This window comes from Phyllostomus hastatus, unplaced genomic scaffold, assembly GCF_019186645.2.
Source record: "Phyllostomus hastatus isolate PE091 unplaced genomic scaffold, TTU_PhHast_1.1 phas_scaffold_1066, whole genome shotgun sequence".
Lineage (NCBI taxonomy): Eukaryota > Metazoa > Chordata > Mammalia > Chiroptera > Phyllostomidae > Phyllostomus > Phyllostomus hastatus.
This window is the reverse complement of record NW_025334004.1, coordinates 20,530,529-20,548,652: the sequence shown is the minus strand read 5'-3', so window position 1 is coordinate 20,548,652 and position 18,124 is coordinate 20,530,529. Positions and strand designations below refer to the sequence as shown.

At 38.7% G+C, this 18,124-nt stretch overlaps 1 protein-coding gene across 1 annotated transcript in view; it reads right to left on the bottom strand.

Annotated features, from left to right (window-relative positions):
• The window catches only part of SMC3 (structural maintenance of chromosomes 3), a 35,196-nt gene extending 19,799 nt beyond the window's left edge, over positions 1–15,397 (bottom strand). The window contains exons 1-10 of the mRNA XM_045854412.1: positions 15,256–15,397; positions 14,168–14,243; positions 8,624–8,662; positions 7,256–7,323; positions 5,659–5,730; positions 4,573–4,652; positions 4,223–4,301; positions 2,127–2,244; positions 839–1,014; positions 228–308 (exon numbers count right to left, since the gene is read on the bottom strand). Of these exons, the coding sequence (XP_045710368.1) occupies positions 228–308; positions 839–1,014; positions 2,127–2,244; positions 4,223–4,301; positions 4,573–4,652; positions 5,659–5,730; positions 7,256–7,323; positions 8,624–8,662; positions 14,168–14,243; positions 15,256–15,270 (804 nt within the window). The 5' untranslated portion in view covers positions 15,271–15,397. The remainder of the gene's footprint in view (positions 1–227; positions 309–838; positions 1,015–2,126; positions 2,245–4,222; positions 4,302–4,572; positions 4,653–5,658; positions 5,731–7,255; positions 7,324–8,623; positions 8,663–14,167; positions 14,244–15,255) is intronic.
• Between the last annotated feature and the right edge of the window lie 2,727 nt (positions 15,398–18,124).

Below are 18,124 nucleotides of genomic sequence, written 5' to 3'. Positions count from 1 at the left end.
AAAGTTTCGAACACAAAGAAGTCAGGCAATTAAAAGTACAACAGCAGAACTATATAAAACCATTCATTTTGTCCCTTCTTTTTCTTTCATTTAAACTTTCAGTACTCTATGTTTCCAGTACTCAATCCCAGACACACCCCACTTCGAGTTACCATTCCTAATTCTGGCACAAAGTATTTACTGTGGTCAAAAAATAGGAGTTAGCCCAAGCTTAGTTGTAATCTTACTTCCATTTTATCTCTTGCGTCCTGCTGGGCATCTCTTAATTGTCTGGATTTTTCTCCACTCGTTTCTCGCTTAGCAGAAAGCTGAAACAAACAAACAAATAAATAACAAGCTATGGTTTCTAATCCACTTTGAATTTAATATTTCATAACATCTATCCAGTAAAATTTTTAGATATCTGCTAAAACAATCATTCACTTAAAAACTTTTACAAAAAAATTTTAGTGGTTTTCTTTAAATAAAAAATTCTCAGTTTTTAAGCATTACCCACAACAAATTTTTGTACAAAATGTCAGTAGTAATTACAAAAATACATTTTAAAAAGCTAAGAAAAAAGTCATGAGGCATTAAAGGTGGCTTCCTTTGATCCTGGTCCGCGTGACACCTGATTGTATTTCAGATACAACCACAGCAAGGCCAACATGGGTCTACATATTTTTCTTGGAATAAACTGAAAGAACAAATTTGCTAACTAGTAAGTTTATAAAGGGGTTTTCAATTTAAGTTTCTATTTAAAAATAATTTAATTTAAAAGTATAAATATAGCATGAGTTTAGCACATTCATAATAATAAAATTAATCTGAATTTAAGTGGCAAAAGGAAGTATTTTACCTCATCAAGTTTAGCGCGAGTCTCATTAAGTTCCTGGTTGTAAATGGTGTATTCCAGGGCTCTTCTCATTTTATCCCACTTCTGATACTGAGCTAGCTCTTCCTTTTCTTCTTCTAAGGTATGTAATCTCTCTTCAATGTATTTTAACAACTCATTGATTTTTTCCCGTTTGCCCTCTTTACAATAAAAAAAATGAGGGAAGAAAGAGTTGAATGAATTTTATATAATATCACTTCTCAAATATGTCATGAGTTAAACTTAATCTTAAGAACTATAGCATTATTTCTTTGATATTATGTGGTAACCAGATTTAAGATAACAAAATGACAATTGATATGCTTTATTAAACAGAGAACAAGCTTACACATAGTGACACCTGACTGTTTTAAAGATTTTCTTTATTTTTAGAGAGAGGGGAAGGGAAAAGGAAAGAGAGAAACATTGACATGCAAGGGAAACATCTATAGGTTGCCTCTCTCATGCCCCCAGCCAGGGAGCGGCCTACAACCCAGGCATGTGCCCTGGCAGGGAATCAGACCCATAAACCTTGGGTTTGCACGCCAGCACTCAACCCACCGAGCCACACCAGCCATGGCACAACTGATTCTAAATAGGTGTGATAAGGGCCTCAGGTTAAGCTTCCTTTAAAAGCCAGTGAGCCTTCCCACAACACTAAAAAAACAAACAAACAAAACCCTACTAACATCATTGATACCACCGATTCTCAATTTTACAATAATGGCATTATCAGCAGCTGCCATATACTGAATGCCTACTGTACTCCACTTGTGGTGTTACTGGCTCTTACAGAGAGATCAAGTCAAAAGTCATAATGTCAGTCATTAGCAGATTTTGAATCCAGGACAGTTTGACTCTAAGCTACGACACGGCACAGTACTTGAAAAGTCGAGTAGGGTTTCCATAATAAATGTACTAATGAAGAGTCTAAGTTCGAAGCTTTACATTTACTTGTTCCTGAACAACTTTTTTTTTGTTTGTTTTTGAGGAATACATCCAAATCTGTTATCCTCATACACATTGAGGACAATAATGACACAAAGTGTCTGACCTAAAAAGGCGTTATTATCTCACAGCAACAATTCTTTATTCAAAGAAATAAATTATTGGAAATCTCAAACCTTAAACTGCTTAAAACTAATTTTTGCTCCATTCAGCACATAGACAAATTATCATATAATATACCCGAGAACAGACGTAACTCCTTTCCACTATAACATAATGCAAAGTAATTCACAGCAAATAGAAGATAGAATCACATTTATTTTACCTGTTTCTTTCATTAAAGAGATGCTTTCTTCTTTTCGTTCATCATAAACTCTAGTTCCAGCTACTTCTCGTAATAGCTTTAGCCTCTGAGAATCCGGGGCTGTTGCCATCTGATTGATCTAAAATTTTTAGAGAAAAATAATATTCTTTAAGAACTGTACCTTAAAAGAGGATTCACATAAGTTGAGTATGAGTTTGCTAATGTAATCTTATAGTACATACAGGGGTGGGCAAAGTAGGTTTGCAATTGTTTATATGGAAAATAATACAATAATTAGTAACAAATAATGCCGGCATAAACTGTGTTTTGCATACTCACAACTATAAACTTACCTTTGCTCACCCCTGTATACCTACATACTTGTACTTCCTTTTACTTAAATGAAATTTACCAAACAAAAATCCAAATAGAACTGATACATTCATAGGACTAATTTATGGATAAAACTGTCCAAATTACAAATAATAGAGGAATAACATACCACCATTTTTTCTTAGTCAATATGATATAAAACATGAGACTCATTCGAAAAGAACAGAAGGGGAAACCATAACTCACTTTACATTTTTTAAAAGCTACAAATTATACTATTAGAAATATAATAAAAAATGGTATGCTTAAATATAGATAAAAACAATTGTCTCACAGGGGTAGTATGCATTAAATAAAATAAGCAAAAAAATACAAAGAATGGTAAAATCTAATTGCCATGCAACTTTATATAACAAGCATGAGTTTCACATATTCATAGAAATAAAATTAAACAGTTAAAGTAAAAATGTGCTATTACTGCATTAAAAATTCAAGTGACAGTTACATTAACACTTTTACATAAAAGAACGTACTCTGAGCTGAGAAAAATTGATCAAAAAGTATATATAACAACAAAAGTATATACAACAACAAAAAAACACCCTTCAGATGCTTATCATTGGGTATACCAATTAAGCATGTTCACTCATTAAATGTCTTCACTTAAAAAAATATGTAATGAATGATTACAACATAAATGCCATTCAGCTGGGTACTGGGAAAAGAACAGTGAACAAAACAGAACAGGTCTTGCCCACATGGAGCTTACATGCTAGTGGTAAAAGAAAGGAAATAAGCATACCATAAAAATAAAGTAGAGTAAGGAAGTAAAGCAATGGAGTAGGAATGAAGGCAATGCTTTTGTGGATGAGGAAGTCATGGGTGGCTTATATGAAATCAGAGATGAACAGAAATTAAAATGATGTAAGGGGACCCATGTTGTATGTGTGCAGAGAAAACTCAGATAATTGCTGTGTCAAACCACCCTCCTTTTGAAAAAGTTTCTCTTACACAGATGATCTTTTCAAAAATCTGTTCTTCTGGTATCACATTTCCCAAAGGTGAAACATCAAACTCTTCCTAATCACTTCTTCTAAATGCTAACTTTCCAACATATATCTAAAACGCCTCCAGTGAGATATAAGAAATGGACATTTGTAAAGAATTTTCCTCTAGTCCAAACACTACAGAAAACTTTAGGTCATTACAGGTATATTCTAAGAAAAAGATATTATCTCAAATATAGATTAAAGTATATGAGGAAATAATAGAACAATCAACTAAAGTACATGGAAACTAAAACCTATTAAGAATGTTATCTCTATAAAAAAAATAATACATAGCATTATGGTGGATTTCTGGTAATGTAAGCCTTTTAGCATTTTAATTCTGTGATATACTGAGTAACAATATTAATTTGAGAAAGTAATTTTTTCAAATGTGATTTTTATAGAATTTCTACAGTATTTTAAAATCACGATTATGACTTTCACAAAGCAAAAACGTCTTCCAGTACAATGCACATTAGTACTAGTGACACAGGTGACTAAGGAAACATGATCCACTTAAATAACTGCTGAAATACTTCCCTCCCATTATGCGATGGGCTTATTTTGTATTTTGTGGCCACATAAAAGGTAATACTAACTTCAATACAAAAAAAATCAATGAAAACAAGAATACGATACATTTTTGCACAATGTAACTACTAGAATCAATACACCAATTCTTCTTTCAATGAATACATTCAAAAAGCAAATTCTATTGAAAAACAATTTTTTTACCTTTCCTTGTTTAACAATATAATAAGGATTACTTCGAGAAAAACCAGCACTTTCAAGGAGATTCATCACATCATTTTTCCTATTAAAAAAGATTGAAAATTTCAGATAAATAATAATCCAACAATAACCAAAAAAATGAGAACACTAACTTTTGGGTTAAGTTGCATGAAGGAGAGCAGAACAGTCATTACACCATGTGTTTCATCAGCCTCGGAGACTCTTCTGATTCTTATGTTTATGCCCCAAATACTGATTTGTTAAACATGAGGCAAATATACTCCACATGAGGCAAGTAAAAGAATACTTTTACCCGTTTGTAAAGAAATTACAAATGTAAAGCAAATGCTTACGTGACCATCTTCTTGTCTAAGAAATATTGATCCTTTTTGGCACCAATAACTCTTCGAAGTGAAACTTCCTCTTTGTCAATCTGAGAAAAACATGTAACAGCCCTAAGTTAATTTAATAGTAAAAGTGAAGCCCTGGTCAGGTCGCTCAGTTGGTTAGAGAGCATCGTCCTGATACGCCAAAGTTGTGGGTTTGATCCCTGGTCAGGGCACAGACAAGAATCAGCCAATGAGTGCATAAATAAATACAACAACAAATCAATGGTTCTCTTTCTCCCTTCCTCTCTCCCTCTCTAAAATCAATTTCAAAAAACTATCAAAAGCTCTCGCTGACGTGGCCCAGTGGATTCAGCGCTGGCCTGACAACCAAAGGATCGCCGGGTTGATTCCCAGTCAGGGCACATGCCTGGGTCGTGAGCCAGGTCCCAATAGGCGCATGAGAGGTAACCACACACTGATGTTTCCCTCTTATTATCCCTCCCTGCCCCGCTCTAAAAATAAGTAAATAGATAAATAATCTTTTTTAAAAAAAATCCAAAACCATAAAAATAGTGAAAAAGAAAACTTTTTAGTAAATAAGGTAATTTTAGAATCCCTAACCATAACAATTATTCTGAAATATCAATCTCATTAAAGGCATGGTATATGAATACTTAATTCTTATGATAGACATTTTTTCACAAGTGTGCACATCCCCATTTATTTACAAAAATGGTCATAATTTTAAGACAAAATCAGTATGTAAACTGCATCACTGTTTTCATATAAACTAAATTATAATAGCTTAAGTAAATAAAGCTATAAATAAAGGTTTTAAAGCAGGGTTGTCAAACTCCTTTTCACCAGGGGCCACATCAACCTCACAGTTGCCTTCATAGGGTCAAATGTAATTTTGGACTGTATAAATGTAACTACTCCTTAACTAGGGGCAAGGAGCTCAACACTGCCGCCAGGGAGAAACAAGGTGCAGGGCCGGATAAAACAAGGCGGAGGTCTTGTGTTTGCCACCTGTGTTTTAAAGCATGGGAAAAAAAAATAAGCTGCAACAATAAAATTCTCAATATTACTGAAAAGAAAAAAGTTACTCACTGGCAACCGGTTATCCGAATTGTCAAAAATAATCTCCACAAAAGCAGAAATAACACGAGGACCAGTACCTTCCTAAAACATGAGATAAATACATTTTTAATTTAAGTAGTATTTTCAAATTCTTTAAATACATTGAAAGTTTTGGACATGGTAACAAGCCTGGTTCAATGGAAAAAGTTTCTACCAAACTAGTATATATCCTTCTTGCCAAAACAGCACAGACACTAGATTAGGATAAAATACTTTTCAACCAAAAGGCTTTAGATTCTGAATGAGGAATGATACAAGAGATGTCAAAGTTAGGTCCTTATTAGAGCACAAGACCCCACAGACACTAAATTCTATTCTAAAGCACTTTATGGCTTTTCTTTTATAGACTCATCTTAATCCTAGAGATGAACCCTAACAAATCATATAACTATTGGAACTGTTCTTGTAAACATTTAATTTCACACAGTCTATGTGGTTTGAAATCTGCTAAGAAAACACACATTTAAGGCACGTAACATTTAGATCAATTTATGACCCAACGACTTACATACCAAGTCCAGGTAATTTCCGGATTCTGGACATTGTTATTATATAGTGGTGCAACATAATGGAGAATATCTAAAAAGATTATTCTTTCATCGCCAATCTGAGGAACCTAAACAGAAATTTTTCTATAGGGAATTAGTCCTGATTACTGAACTAAAAATTCAAATTTTGGGGAGCGGGTGAAGTGGGGAGATAATGGTTAAAAAAAAAATCCTAGGTGAGAGACATCATTAAGATATATGAATCTTGCTTTCTGGCCTTTAAATTAATTATAAGCCACATTCAAACCAGAAAGGTAAATTACATTAATTTATTATATTAGTTTATAACTTTTATCCTAAAACCACTTTAGCTCATTATTCATAATGAAAAATTATAATAATTTTCTTTCTATATACTATACTTCTTTCATACTGAAAAGTAATGTTACCATTTAAGTAAAAATATGACTAAAAATAACTTGCCTGTTGCTTAGTTTACAATGGTTGCTTCTCTATATTACCACTTAACTTCTGGCTCGGAATCTAAAAGTTCCTAATCCCCAATTTCAAACTCTTCTTTCTCCTCAGCAAACCTTCTGCTAGAGCCTTACCAGACAATACCCTGAGTGAAAAATTTATATTTATATGGAAGATAGAGCAATATATACGAAAATCCTACAATTTTATTGTATAAAAATTAGGGCTTTATCCTGCATTAATATAACAAAATTTACAGCAGAATAACACACTTAAAAGGCTATATTCTATTCACAAAGAATAGGAAACTAGAACAAATGATTTATCAGGACTGACAATGTATTTTAAAAAATACACACAGTTGACCCTTGAACAACATGGGTTTGAACTGTGAGGGTTCACTTACATACGTTTTTTTCTTAATTGACCTGCACATTCAAACCCATGTTGTTTAAGGGTCCACTGGCAGTTGAGGATCCACATACAGAGGGCCGACTGTAGTTACATGCAGATTTTCAACTGAAGGCAGTGGAAGCTCCTATCCCTCGAGGTGTTCAAAGGTCAACTTAATATCAATAATGTCTTAAAGAAGTCTCACTCACATGCAATAAAGCCAATCGCTGTTCTGGACGAAGATGACTAAACTCGTCACTGAGAACAAATTGAATTGCTAGAAATACAAAAACATAACTATTAGTACTGTCTAAAGCAATGCTAATACAGTGGGTTACCCACTTCATACAGACAAAAGCTATGCAGAAAATCTGCCTGTACTTCAGACTAATCAGCTAGAAAATGATGATATAAGAAAAATGTTAAGAACCTTTCAATGAAACATTTAAGGTAAGAAAATAAAAAGAAAACAAGAAAACAAAAAGGCATAGGAAGAGACAAGCAGAACTAAGGTCTCCCTGTTAAAGTATTCACTGACTGATTAGGTTAACACTGTATTTGCTTTTACCCACTAGACATAAACGACATACATTTATTAACAAAAGATACATTCCTACAATATCCTTAATTCGATACTTTGTCAAAGAAATAGACCTAAGTAAACAATATAGGGAAATGTTTCAGATTTCTACCTTCTACTCAACTGCTTGCAATGCCCTTACCTTCAGTAAGGAGCCATTCTACTTCCAGACCACCCTGAGCTAGAAATGGAACTCTTTACCCAGCTGTTCTGTTCCCAGTCCACCCAGGAGAACTTGGATGTTCTAAGAGTGGCTATGTGTGCATGAATGGGGTGAAGGTGAGGATCGATTGTCTATCATAATCACCTTGGGGCAGGAAGATGAATTCAAACTGCTGTCATCCCACTAGAGATTATGAAATACTACTCACTTCCGTAATGCCACTCTCTCACTATCCCCAAGTTACAACCACTGATAGGATATGGAGTGCCCTTTAAATCTATGAGCACAGACAGAAGAGAACCTTTGCTCTTTTAAACCCCCCTTTTCCTCAAACACTACTCAAATAAGAGGTTCAAAATTTTTTCAACTTACTCCTTGTACAGTCATTCTGTTAACATGATTTTTTCTTCCCAGAAGATATGTTAGCAGAGGCATTACTATGTGTACCTAAATGGATTTTAGCTTTAGAGATAATTTATACATATGCATTTACAACACATATACTTCACTCAAGTTTAAAAAGCACTTCCATATGTATTATCTCATGTGATTCCCACAACCTATCTAAAGTAGGTAGGGCAAACACCTCTGTTCTTACAGTGGTAAGAGTAATTTGAGGGGTTAACTGTTTTTCCCAGTCTCACTCAGCTCATTAATTGCTAGGCACAGAGGAGAACTCAGATCCTTACATTCTGATCTCTACACTCAACTACAGCCCTGTATGAAGAAGTATTTGAGTTTCAAGAAAAATATCTCGGAAGACATATTTTTTTAATAAACTATCTTAGGATACCTAGGTCTTAATATATTTAGAATTCAAAATACAATACCTACCATAAAAAAAGTTACTTTTTCCAGATCCATTTCTGCCCACTATAAAAGTTCAAAAAGACATGTTATTTTATATAAACACTAATATAATTAAAACTTTACTCAAAGTATTAGAAAATTTATAAATCCAAGTTTTGAGCAAAACATCTTAATATTTGATATTAAATGCAACAGAACAGTGAAAAAAATACAACAGAACAGTGAAAAAATCAATAAACAAAACAGCTTCAATTACCAAATGAGTGCAGCTTTTATACAGATTTCAGTTTTTTAAAGACATTCATTTCATTGTTGATTCTTTTGCTCTTTCCTAATACTTTAAAATTAATAAAAATAAGTATCTACCTGGCTTTCTTAAGTTATAACCATTACAATGAACATTAATTCTACTTTAATTATATATAATAAAGTATCTTTTTAACAATTTAAAGATTCATGTATTTATTGCTAACATTTAATAGTACTTAAAGAATCATTTTAGCCCTGGTCGGCTGGCTCAGTTGGTTAGAGCGTCACCCTGACACACCTAGGGTGTGTGTTTAATCCCCAGCCGGGGAACACACAGGAGTCAACAAGCGGGTGCATCAATGAGTGGAACAACAGGTCGACCTCTCTCTCCCCCCTCCATTTCTCTCTCTCTCAAATAAATAAAATTTTTTTAAAAGAATCATTTCACATTCTCTAACTACTGGCCTATATATAATGTAGTTTCATAGACTCACAAAAGTATGGACAAGTGTAAGGCATTGTTTTTACTAACCAAATTCAGAAATAAACAATCCTATATATAAGAGGGGATCAAATGTTTTAAATGTAATGAATTTGAGTTTTTAAACAAAATTTTCAGTTAAGTCTTAATCTTGACCAAAAAATGCTGAAAAATTTAGCCCCAAAGTTATCACCTTTAATACAAAATAAATCCTAAAGAGATAGTTTATGTTATGCCAGAAATGAATGAAGCACTTTTAAAAGGAGGAATATAAGACACAGAAGCCAGTCTGAAGTGGACTTCCACTGGCTAAGTCTAGGACAACATGACTACCAAATAATTAGATGAATTATAAGTTAGTGCTGAAGGCGGGGGGAATAATCCATGAGTCCATTTTGATTGTAAAAAGATAAATGAACAGCTACGGAGCTTGTGGTGAATGTGAAAGGAGCACTGGAAGTAGAAAAATTATCTTGTAACCATCAGACTAAAGTCAATTATCAATGGATGCTAAATTCAGGGGAAATTTTTGATAAGGAGCACAATGTTTACATGTTTCAAAAGGGTCTCCCCACCCCCATATTATTTATTAATTGCAAGGGAAAAAAACACTAACTAGACATTGGGAAGACTGGATACTACCTTGACTGGGTGATAAAAGTAACATCAATAAGAGGTAGATAAATATCATGTACCTCCAGATATAATTAATACCCAGAGGATACATTATTTATAATATTTTTCAAAAACAGTATTAGTAACGACAAAGAAATGCTGTGGAAATGATCTACATTAAAGGAACCTAAAGAGGCCCTGGCCGGCCACACCAAGGTTGTGGGTTTGATTCCCCGTCAGGGAATGTGTAAGAATTAACCAATGAATGCATAAATCAGTGGAACAACAATGGATGTTTCTCTCTCAAATCAATCAATAAATATTTTTAAAAGGAACCTAAAGAGATATAACAACTAAATGCAATATCTGATCCTAAAGTAGATTACTGGAGGGGAAAAAAATGCTATGAAGAACATTTCTGAATCAACATTAACTGGAAAATGAACACAGATTATTGCATTGATGTTAAATTTACTGAAGTTGCTAAGTGCACTGTGATTATTAAGAAAATATCCCCCTGGCTGGCATAGCTCAGTGGATTGAGTGCGGGCTGGGAACTAAAGTGTCCCAGGTTCCATTCCCAGCCAGGGTACATTCCTGGGTTGCAGGTCATAACCCCCAGCAACCGCACATTGATGTCTGTCTGTCTGTCTCTCTCTCTCTCCCTCCCTCCCTCCCTTCCCTCTCTAAAAATAAATAAATAAAATCTTAAAAAAAAAAACAAAAAAAAACCCACATTTAAAAAAAAAAAAAAGAAAATATCCCTATTGTTAGAAAGTTCACATTTAAGTCTGAGATAAAGTTCCATGATATACACAACTTAAAAAAAAAACGTGAGTACAAATAACAAAGCAATTGGGGAAAATGTTAATAGTAAGTAGGTTATATATATGAGTATTCTCTGTAATGCTCTTGTTCACGCAACTGTTTTGTAAACTTAAAATTACCTCTAAACCAAAGTTTAAAAAAGGTACATTAAAGGAATTACATAGCCTTGGCCAGGTGGCCCAGTTGGTTGAAGCGCCTTCCTATACACCAAAACGTTGAGGGTTCAATTCCCAGTCAGGGCATACATGCAGGCTGAGGTTTGATCCCTAGTATGGAAGGGCATGTATGGGAGGCAACCAATTGATGTTTCTCTCAGATCAATGTTTCTCTCTCTCTCTCAAATCAATAAACATATCCTCGAGTGAGGATTAAAAAACAAAATTACATAAATAGTTCAAACCATAATGCATTCATACATAATTAAAAAATTTTCAATTTCCCTTTAAGAATTACTACTACCTATAGACTGAAATACTATATAGCAATTTTAAAGATGCTGAATATATCTAATAATAATATTCAAGTTTATTATTAAAAATAGGAAATTACCAACATACTACACTCAAACCCATTTTTGTTTTAGATAGTGTACTTATACAGAAGCACACAGGGACTGAAGAGGTATTGAGGCAGACCCAGTTCATGTGTACCCCGGATTCACCTGCCCCAAACCAGGCCTTAGCTGCCTGTCAACACAGACAGACCTGATTTCCCAACACTTCAGGTTGCTGCACCCTATCCTGGGCGGGGTTCATTCAAGTTAGATCTGTGAAACCTACGGGAGGCCACAGTTCCCCACCCACTTCAGAGGCATCAGCCCCAGAGTAACACAGTCCAGAGGCATGGGGGAGCTAGTGCCCTCTGCGGTAAACTCGGACCAGTGCGAAACAGGAGCCAGCGGACTAAACCCTCTCCATTTCTCTCTCATGTGACCTTCCCAAGGCATGGCGGGTTCATCCGGTCTATCTGGAAGTTAGCCAAGTGACCACAAGCCAGCTGTGCCTTCTTCACAAAGCTCCGGCCCGCTCATCCCCTCACTCTTGCCCTCAGGCTGCACCCTCCCATTCAAGCCTTCCAGGTGAAGCAGGCCTCAGGCTCTGTTTCTCCAGGAAACCCAGGGGAACACAAGTATGGACCATTAAAATTAAGAAATGGCTATTTCTGGGTAGAAGGATTACAGTTTATTTTAATTTTTTTCCCTTTTAGCTTTTATGTTCTTCCATAATATTCTTCCATAATTAAGATATTTCTTTTGTTAAGAGGCTAGAAAAAAGGTAACCTTAAAAAAGATATATTTAGTATATTCAAACATTCAAACATCAGCACACAGATGTTTGCCTTTGAATCTTTTTTTTTTCTAAAGGGTCAAAATCCTTAAAGTGATATGCGGTCACAGGATATTTTTACAGTCAATCTCAGTCTATGTTATTTTTGGTCTTTCTGACCTTAAGACATTGAAACATGTTAAACCAACAATATAATATTATGTTTTTTCAGCTAAATCAAAAAGAACATTTAGATAATTTCCCTTATAACTATTAACAATGCTGATGTTGCAACCAAAGTACCGTGGCAAAACAGCTGTCCCCTAACAGCTAAAACAGTAATACTTGATAGGCCCTATCACCATAATTTTATCATCCTAGGTAATAACGGTCTTCATTTTAAATCTCATTTATAAAATTATACAGTTGATATATTAAGATATTTATCTACTTACAGCTGTAAGTTAAAGAAATAATATAAATCGAGCATTTATTTTCCTCTTTCTACATATTTTCTGATTGATGAACATCAGAAGGCACTTACTTGTAATCAAAAGATAAGTAAAACCTCAATATGTATACCTTATTGTATACCAAAACAAAAAAATTTCTTTATTCCCAACTACAAGGTTATAACTGACTTAAGGGCAGGTTTTTTTCTTGCTCTCAACTTCTAAAATTTATCATTTATTTCAAAATAAAAAATGACTGATTCTCCAAGGTTCACCCTTTGCTGGTTTCTGTGACTCTCACTTTATCCCGTACTATTGACTGAATTATGCTCCCCACTCTTCGTGCTGAAATCCTAACCCAGTGTGATGCTTGCTGGAGATGGGGGCCTTGGGAGGAAGTTAGGACGACCCCGTGTTTCACCGAGTCTAGTGTGCTCCCTTGTATAATAACATGCACCCACATTGTTAGTGCTGATCCCCATGTATAATTCGATTCAGTACCACTCATGTATAATGCGCACCCTTATTTTTCCCTCAAAGATCTGGCCAAAACAGTGTGCATTGTACACACCAAAGTACTTAGATAAAGTCATGAGGGTGCGGCCTTCATAATGAGGTTAGTGCTCTGGGGAGGGAGGGGGGAGGAGGAGAAGTAGGAAGAAGCCAGGAGGGTGGGAGGGGAAGCAGAGAGAGGCTCAAATAAGTAAGGTTCTGTGAGCATGAAGATGGAGGCCTCCAGACTCTCACCATTCTGGCACCCTAATGATGGAATTTAGCCTCCAGAACCGTGATAAAATAGATCCCTGTTGTTTAAGTTACCCAGTCTATATTTTGTTATGGTAGACTGAGCAGAATATATCAACATACCCCGTAAGGAGGACACTGTATAGAAGTCTAACAGTTATCAACAGCACATTCTGTGCCTTTCTGGTGTCTAGAAGCACTCATTTCATCTATCCTTTAAAAATTCAGAGCATCAAAATCCACTTTTGCTGGCTCTATCAGCAAAATGGAACATTATCATCTTAAGAACCTACAGACTAAATATTGTACTACAGGGCAATCACCATTAGCCCTTTACCCTCACAGCTGCTTTCTCATTTAGCCTTCCCAGCAGCCCTGTGAGATGGGTGCCATCATCTCCACTGCACAAAGGAGAAAACAGCGTCCTCAGGGAACCAAGTTTGAGAAAGAATGCATGGCAGAACCGGGATTTGAATCCCATTCTGCTTCCCTCCACAGTGTATGATCCTCCCACCAAGCTGCGTGGTCTAGCCTTAGACATTATGGGGGCGGGGGGAGAGGAATCCGAGAGCAATGTATTTGTGAGTAGAAAATGGTCATCTTTGAAATCAGTGGGCGTTGTAACTGGGCAATGACATATCAAGAACAGAATGGTTCCAACACTAAATTTACTGCCAATCACTATAAACTTAAAACTATTAAAACATACCCACATAGGGGTCTACTCAAATAACTCGTGACTGCGTTTTCAAATATTTCAAATATGTAAAATAAGCGAGTCGCCAGTGCAGACAGAAGGCAAGTTATTTCATATAAAAAACATATATAAATCTATGTATTTTCAAAGAAAATTCTTGTCTCCCTAAGCCTAGGTATATGCAGAATTTAAATGGCTGCAGAGACAAATCTGATCTGGGAAACCAAAAGCACTTACCAATAACATTATGTTTTGAACTGAAGGGATCTACAATTGTTTGATCTCTGTAACTTCGAAAACCCTGGATAATAACCTAATAAACAAAAGAAATATTTTTCAGAACACACGGAAAGAATAACTTCTCAACATTTTCTCTTGCACTTCTTCCCCTTTCTTTCTCACCGAATGTCAGCCAGGGAGCTTTCGACTTCACCTACGGAAAATTCCAGTTTGGAAAGTGGCAATTAAAAGTCGCTTAAGAACAAACAGCCTGATGACCAGGACCCACTGACAGTTTTAAGGCGCCCCCACTAGCAGCCCGTTCACAGGGCGTCTCAAAATGAAGTCCACCGGGTAAGGCTCGCTGGGACACTAAGGTCTCGGGGACGGGGTGGCCGCACCGAGCCGGCGGGCCGCCCGGCCCCGGCCCTCCGGACGCGCGGGGCAGCCGACCAGACGGGACGTTCCCAAGAGGGAGCGCTCGGAGCCCGACTCGCCCACAGAGAGCTCTCCCGAAGGGCCGCGCACCGGCTCGCCTTTGTGATGCGCGCAGCGCGGGAAGAGCATTTTGACAGCAGCAAACAGCGGAATGAGGAGGCGCCAACCGGTCCGCCAGAAGGGGGGGTCCCTTCCACTGTTCCCGTCAGTCCGCGCGGAGAAAGGCCCCCCGCGAAGCTGACACCCCAGCCTGAGCCCCCGGGGGCGCCCCCGGGTCGGGGAGACCTATCTGCACACGCCCCACGCGAATGGCCCGCGCGGGCTTCTCCCCGCCGGCCCGCACAGCTCGGCGGCCTCTCCCGCCCCCGGCCCACCCGGGAAGGCCCGATCTCTGCGCCAGGCCCGCCCCGCCGGCCCCTCCACACCTCTCGGAGGTCCTTCCTCCTTCCAACCAGCGCCGGGGACAGAGGCGCGGGCTGCAGAGGGGCACCCCACTTCTCAGCGCTCCCCGCGCCCCCCGGGCGGGCCTCTGCCCTCCCCCGGTTCGTTGTGCAGCCCGGGTCCACTGTGCAAGGAAAGGTGAGAGGCCGCAGCTCGTGCCGAGATACCCCCGCCTGGAGGAGCGTCCTCACGGCCCCAGAGGGGTGGGAAGGACGTGCAGGCCTTACCTGCTTTATGTACATGGTGCCCAGACCCCCGCCGGGGAGAAGGGCTACCCCTCCAGAAGCAGCTGGGCGGACACAGGGGTCAGGTGAGGCACCTCCGGGACCCCTCCCCCCACGCGCCGCTCAGTCCCCGCCGGCCAAACAAAATGGCGTCGCCCAAGGAGGCGGAGTCCGCGCCTCGGCCAGACCCACCCTCGTTTTCCCCACAAAGCCTAGGGGGAGTCAGCGTCAGGTCTGCTCTTTCTTGTTTCGAAAAGGAAGCTTCTACGGCGTCCTAACGTGGATTCATTTAATTCTTCAATTTGTAGCTAAAACTGCCCTGAGACTTAGTCGGAACCTTCAATGGGAAAAGCCTTGATTGAGAGGTTGGCTCATACTCCCTCCGAGCGCGGAGCCAATGGTTGCGTCCACACGGGGGGAAAGGTTCGGCGCCAAAGCCAAGTATGCGAGTCCGAGGGCCTGTAGCTGGGCTGGCTGGGGGCCACGTGGTCTCGAACTATTTAAAAATGCGATAAGGCGCGGGCGGCATTTGGGAACCCATAGAATGCTGCAGGTCCTTTGGAGTTTGGTGTGTGGAAACCTTGTCGCTCCATTCTTCTCTCCCCTCTCTCCCCCCTCTCCCCCCTCTCCCTACTTATTTATTCTCTCTACTACAACACTTATATTTACCTCTACTACAATACTAATCTAAGAGGGAAGGAACTTTATCTTGTTCCTGTTGTTTCCTTAGTAACCTCTTCCTAGAAAGTACTCAATAAATACGGATGAATGAAAAATGCAGGAGAGTAAGTACTTAGCACAATCCTGGCTCATTTATTCCAGCTGTTGGCATTAAAGATTCCCCGTGACCGCATCCCACCCACGTCCCATCCCCATGGCAGCATCATTTTTTTTCCTGGAAAGCATTTATTAGGAGGACACATGGATCTCCTGTAGCCGGGAGGAATCGCTCCTCAAACCCATGCGCACTATCTGGGGGCAAAGGGACATTCCCAAGTGAAATTGGCACCTTAAAGCTGACAAGTGCAGCAACGCCTACTCGCTCCTGGTCAAGCAAATGAGTACTGCAGGCTTTTTACATCGAAACATCCCGTTAACAACACAGCGTCGTTTTCTTCCGTCTTTTTGCTTTTCTCCCTCAGCCCCATCTCACTGATTCAACACGATCCTCAAGACACTGAAGTTGTGTAGTGGGTGTCGGGGGTCCAGGGAGAGGCACGGATTACAAAATCTGTTTAAGAACAAGATCTATTCAAAAAGAAGAAAAAGCCAGGATCTATTTGATACCCCAAACATAGACACACAACAATCAACCCCTTATATCTGTGTAGCTCTTTATCAGTTTCAAAGTTCTATCATGGGTGTGACCCCATTTTTCTCCCTATAATGTGAGAAACAAGGGTGCCTATTTTTCTGCACTGAGCTGGAAACCCAGGGGTCTTATGCTGACTCCATTTTGCACATTCTGTGACTTGGGATACACCATTTTCCCGTAATTACAGTAGGACCACTCTCTGCCCTTCCAAGCAGCAAAGGCAAGGACTGCCTGGACCAGGAGGCATGAGTGGGCTGAGGGCCCAGCTTTGGGAGTCCCGTGTCACATCGTCGCTCTACCACTTGGGGAAGAGGGATCTTCACCTCTTGGAGCCTCTGTTTCCTCACCTATAAAAACGGGGTTGTAATGATACCTACTAAAACTCCCGTGCAGAGAGATTGAGATGATTTATGTAGAACAGCTTGCACAAGAGAGAATGTTAGCAATTGTTGTTCATAGTTTATAACCAAACCAGCAAGTCCCCAGGAAAAAACAACCTACGGCTACATTGAAAGGTCCAAGACACCAAAAGGAGAGCTGACCAATGTTTTGGGCCCTCCTCATTATTCATTCGACAGATATTTACTGAGCACCTCTAGTATGAATGTGTCTCACTCTGTTGAGAAGGAAAATAACTTCACCTTCGTAAGGAATTGGGAGCTTTCAAATTAAACTCAAACTGACAGATTAGCATGGAAAAAAACAACCCAGTTTTCCATTACATTGTACAGCGCAGAAAGAAATTTTACTCAAGGGGGTGGTTAGAATTTGGAGCTTACATATCACTGTAATGAATAAAAGAGAAGGGGAGGAAGACATTTAAGGGAAACCCAATGAGTTATTAGAAGGGAGGTAGAGAAAGAGTATTCTAGAGAAAACAGGTGACTTTTAGGGAAGGTATGCTAGTTTGGCAGCATTGTCTGTTTCGGTGTAATGTGCAGACGTCTAACCTCATGCAAGTCAGATTTCCCTGAGTGTTCGTAGGGAGGGGATTTGTGACAATTGAGTTATTTTTAACTCTTCGAGAGGTTATGCTTTAATGTAGATAAGAGATTTCAGAAAGTCAAATACTTTAAAAAAGATTTTATTTATTTTCTGAGGGAAAGAGAGAGAGAGAAACATTAATATGTGGTCGCCTCTCACACGCTCCCCACCAGGGACCCTACCCACAACCCAGGCATGTTCCCCAACCTGTAGTTGGACCAGCTACCCTATAGTTTGCAGGCTGGCACTCAGTCCACTGAGCCACACCAGCCAGGGCAGCAACTCAAATACTTTTCACTCAAAATAATTTTTATGCCACCGGGGCTTATTCTTCCTTCTCTAGGATAGCCAGAGTACTTGCCACCCCTCCTCTCCCCATCTCAGAAACGATATTACCAGAAATGATATCCATATAGTAGACCAACAACATGTTCTGCTCAAGGATGAGATGATTAAGGACTTTTCAGACAATGGTATGACACAATGTGGCCCAAAGATAGGACCTTGAGTGTGAATTGCTGCCAGAACCAACCCCAGGAATGTTCTACTCCTTCCAGATGAAGATGAAAAAGA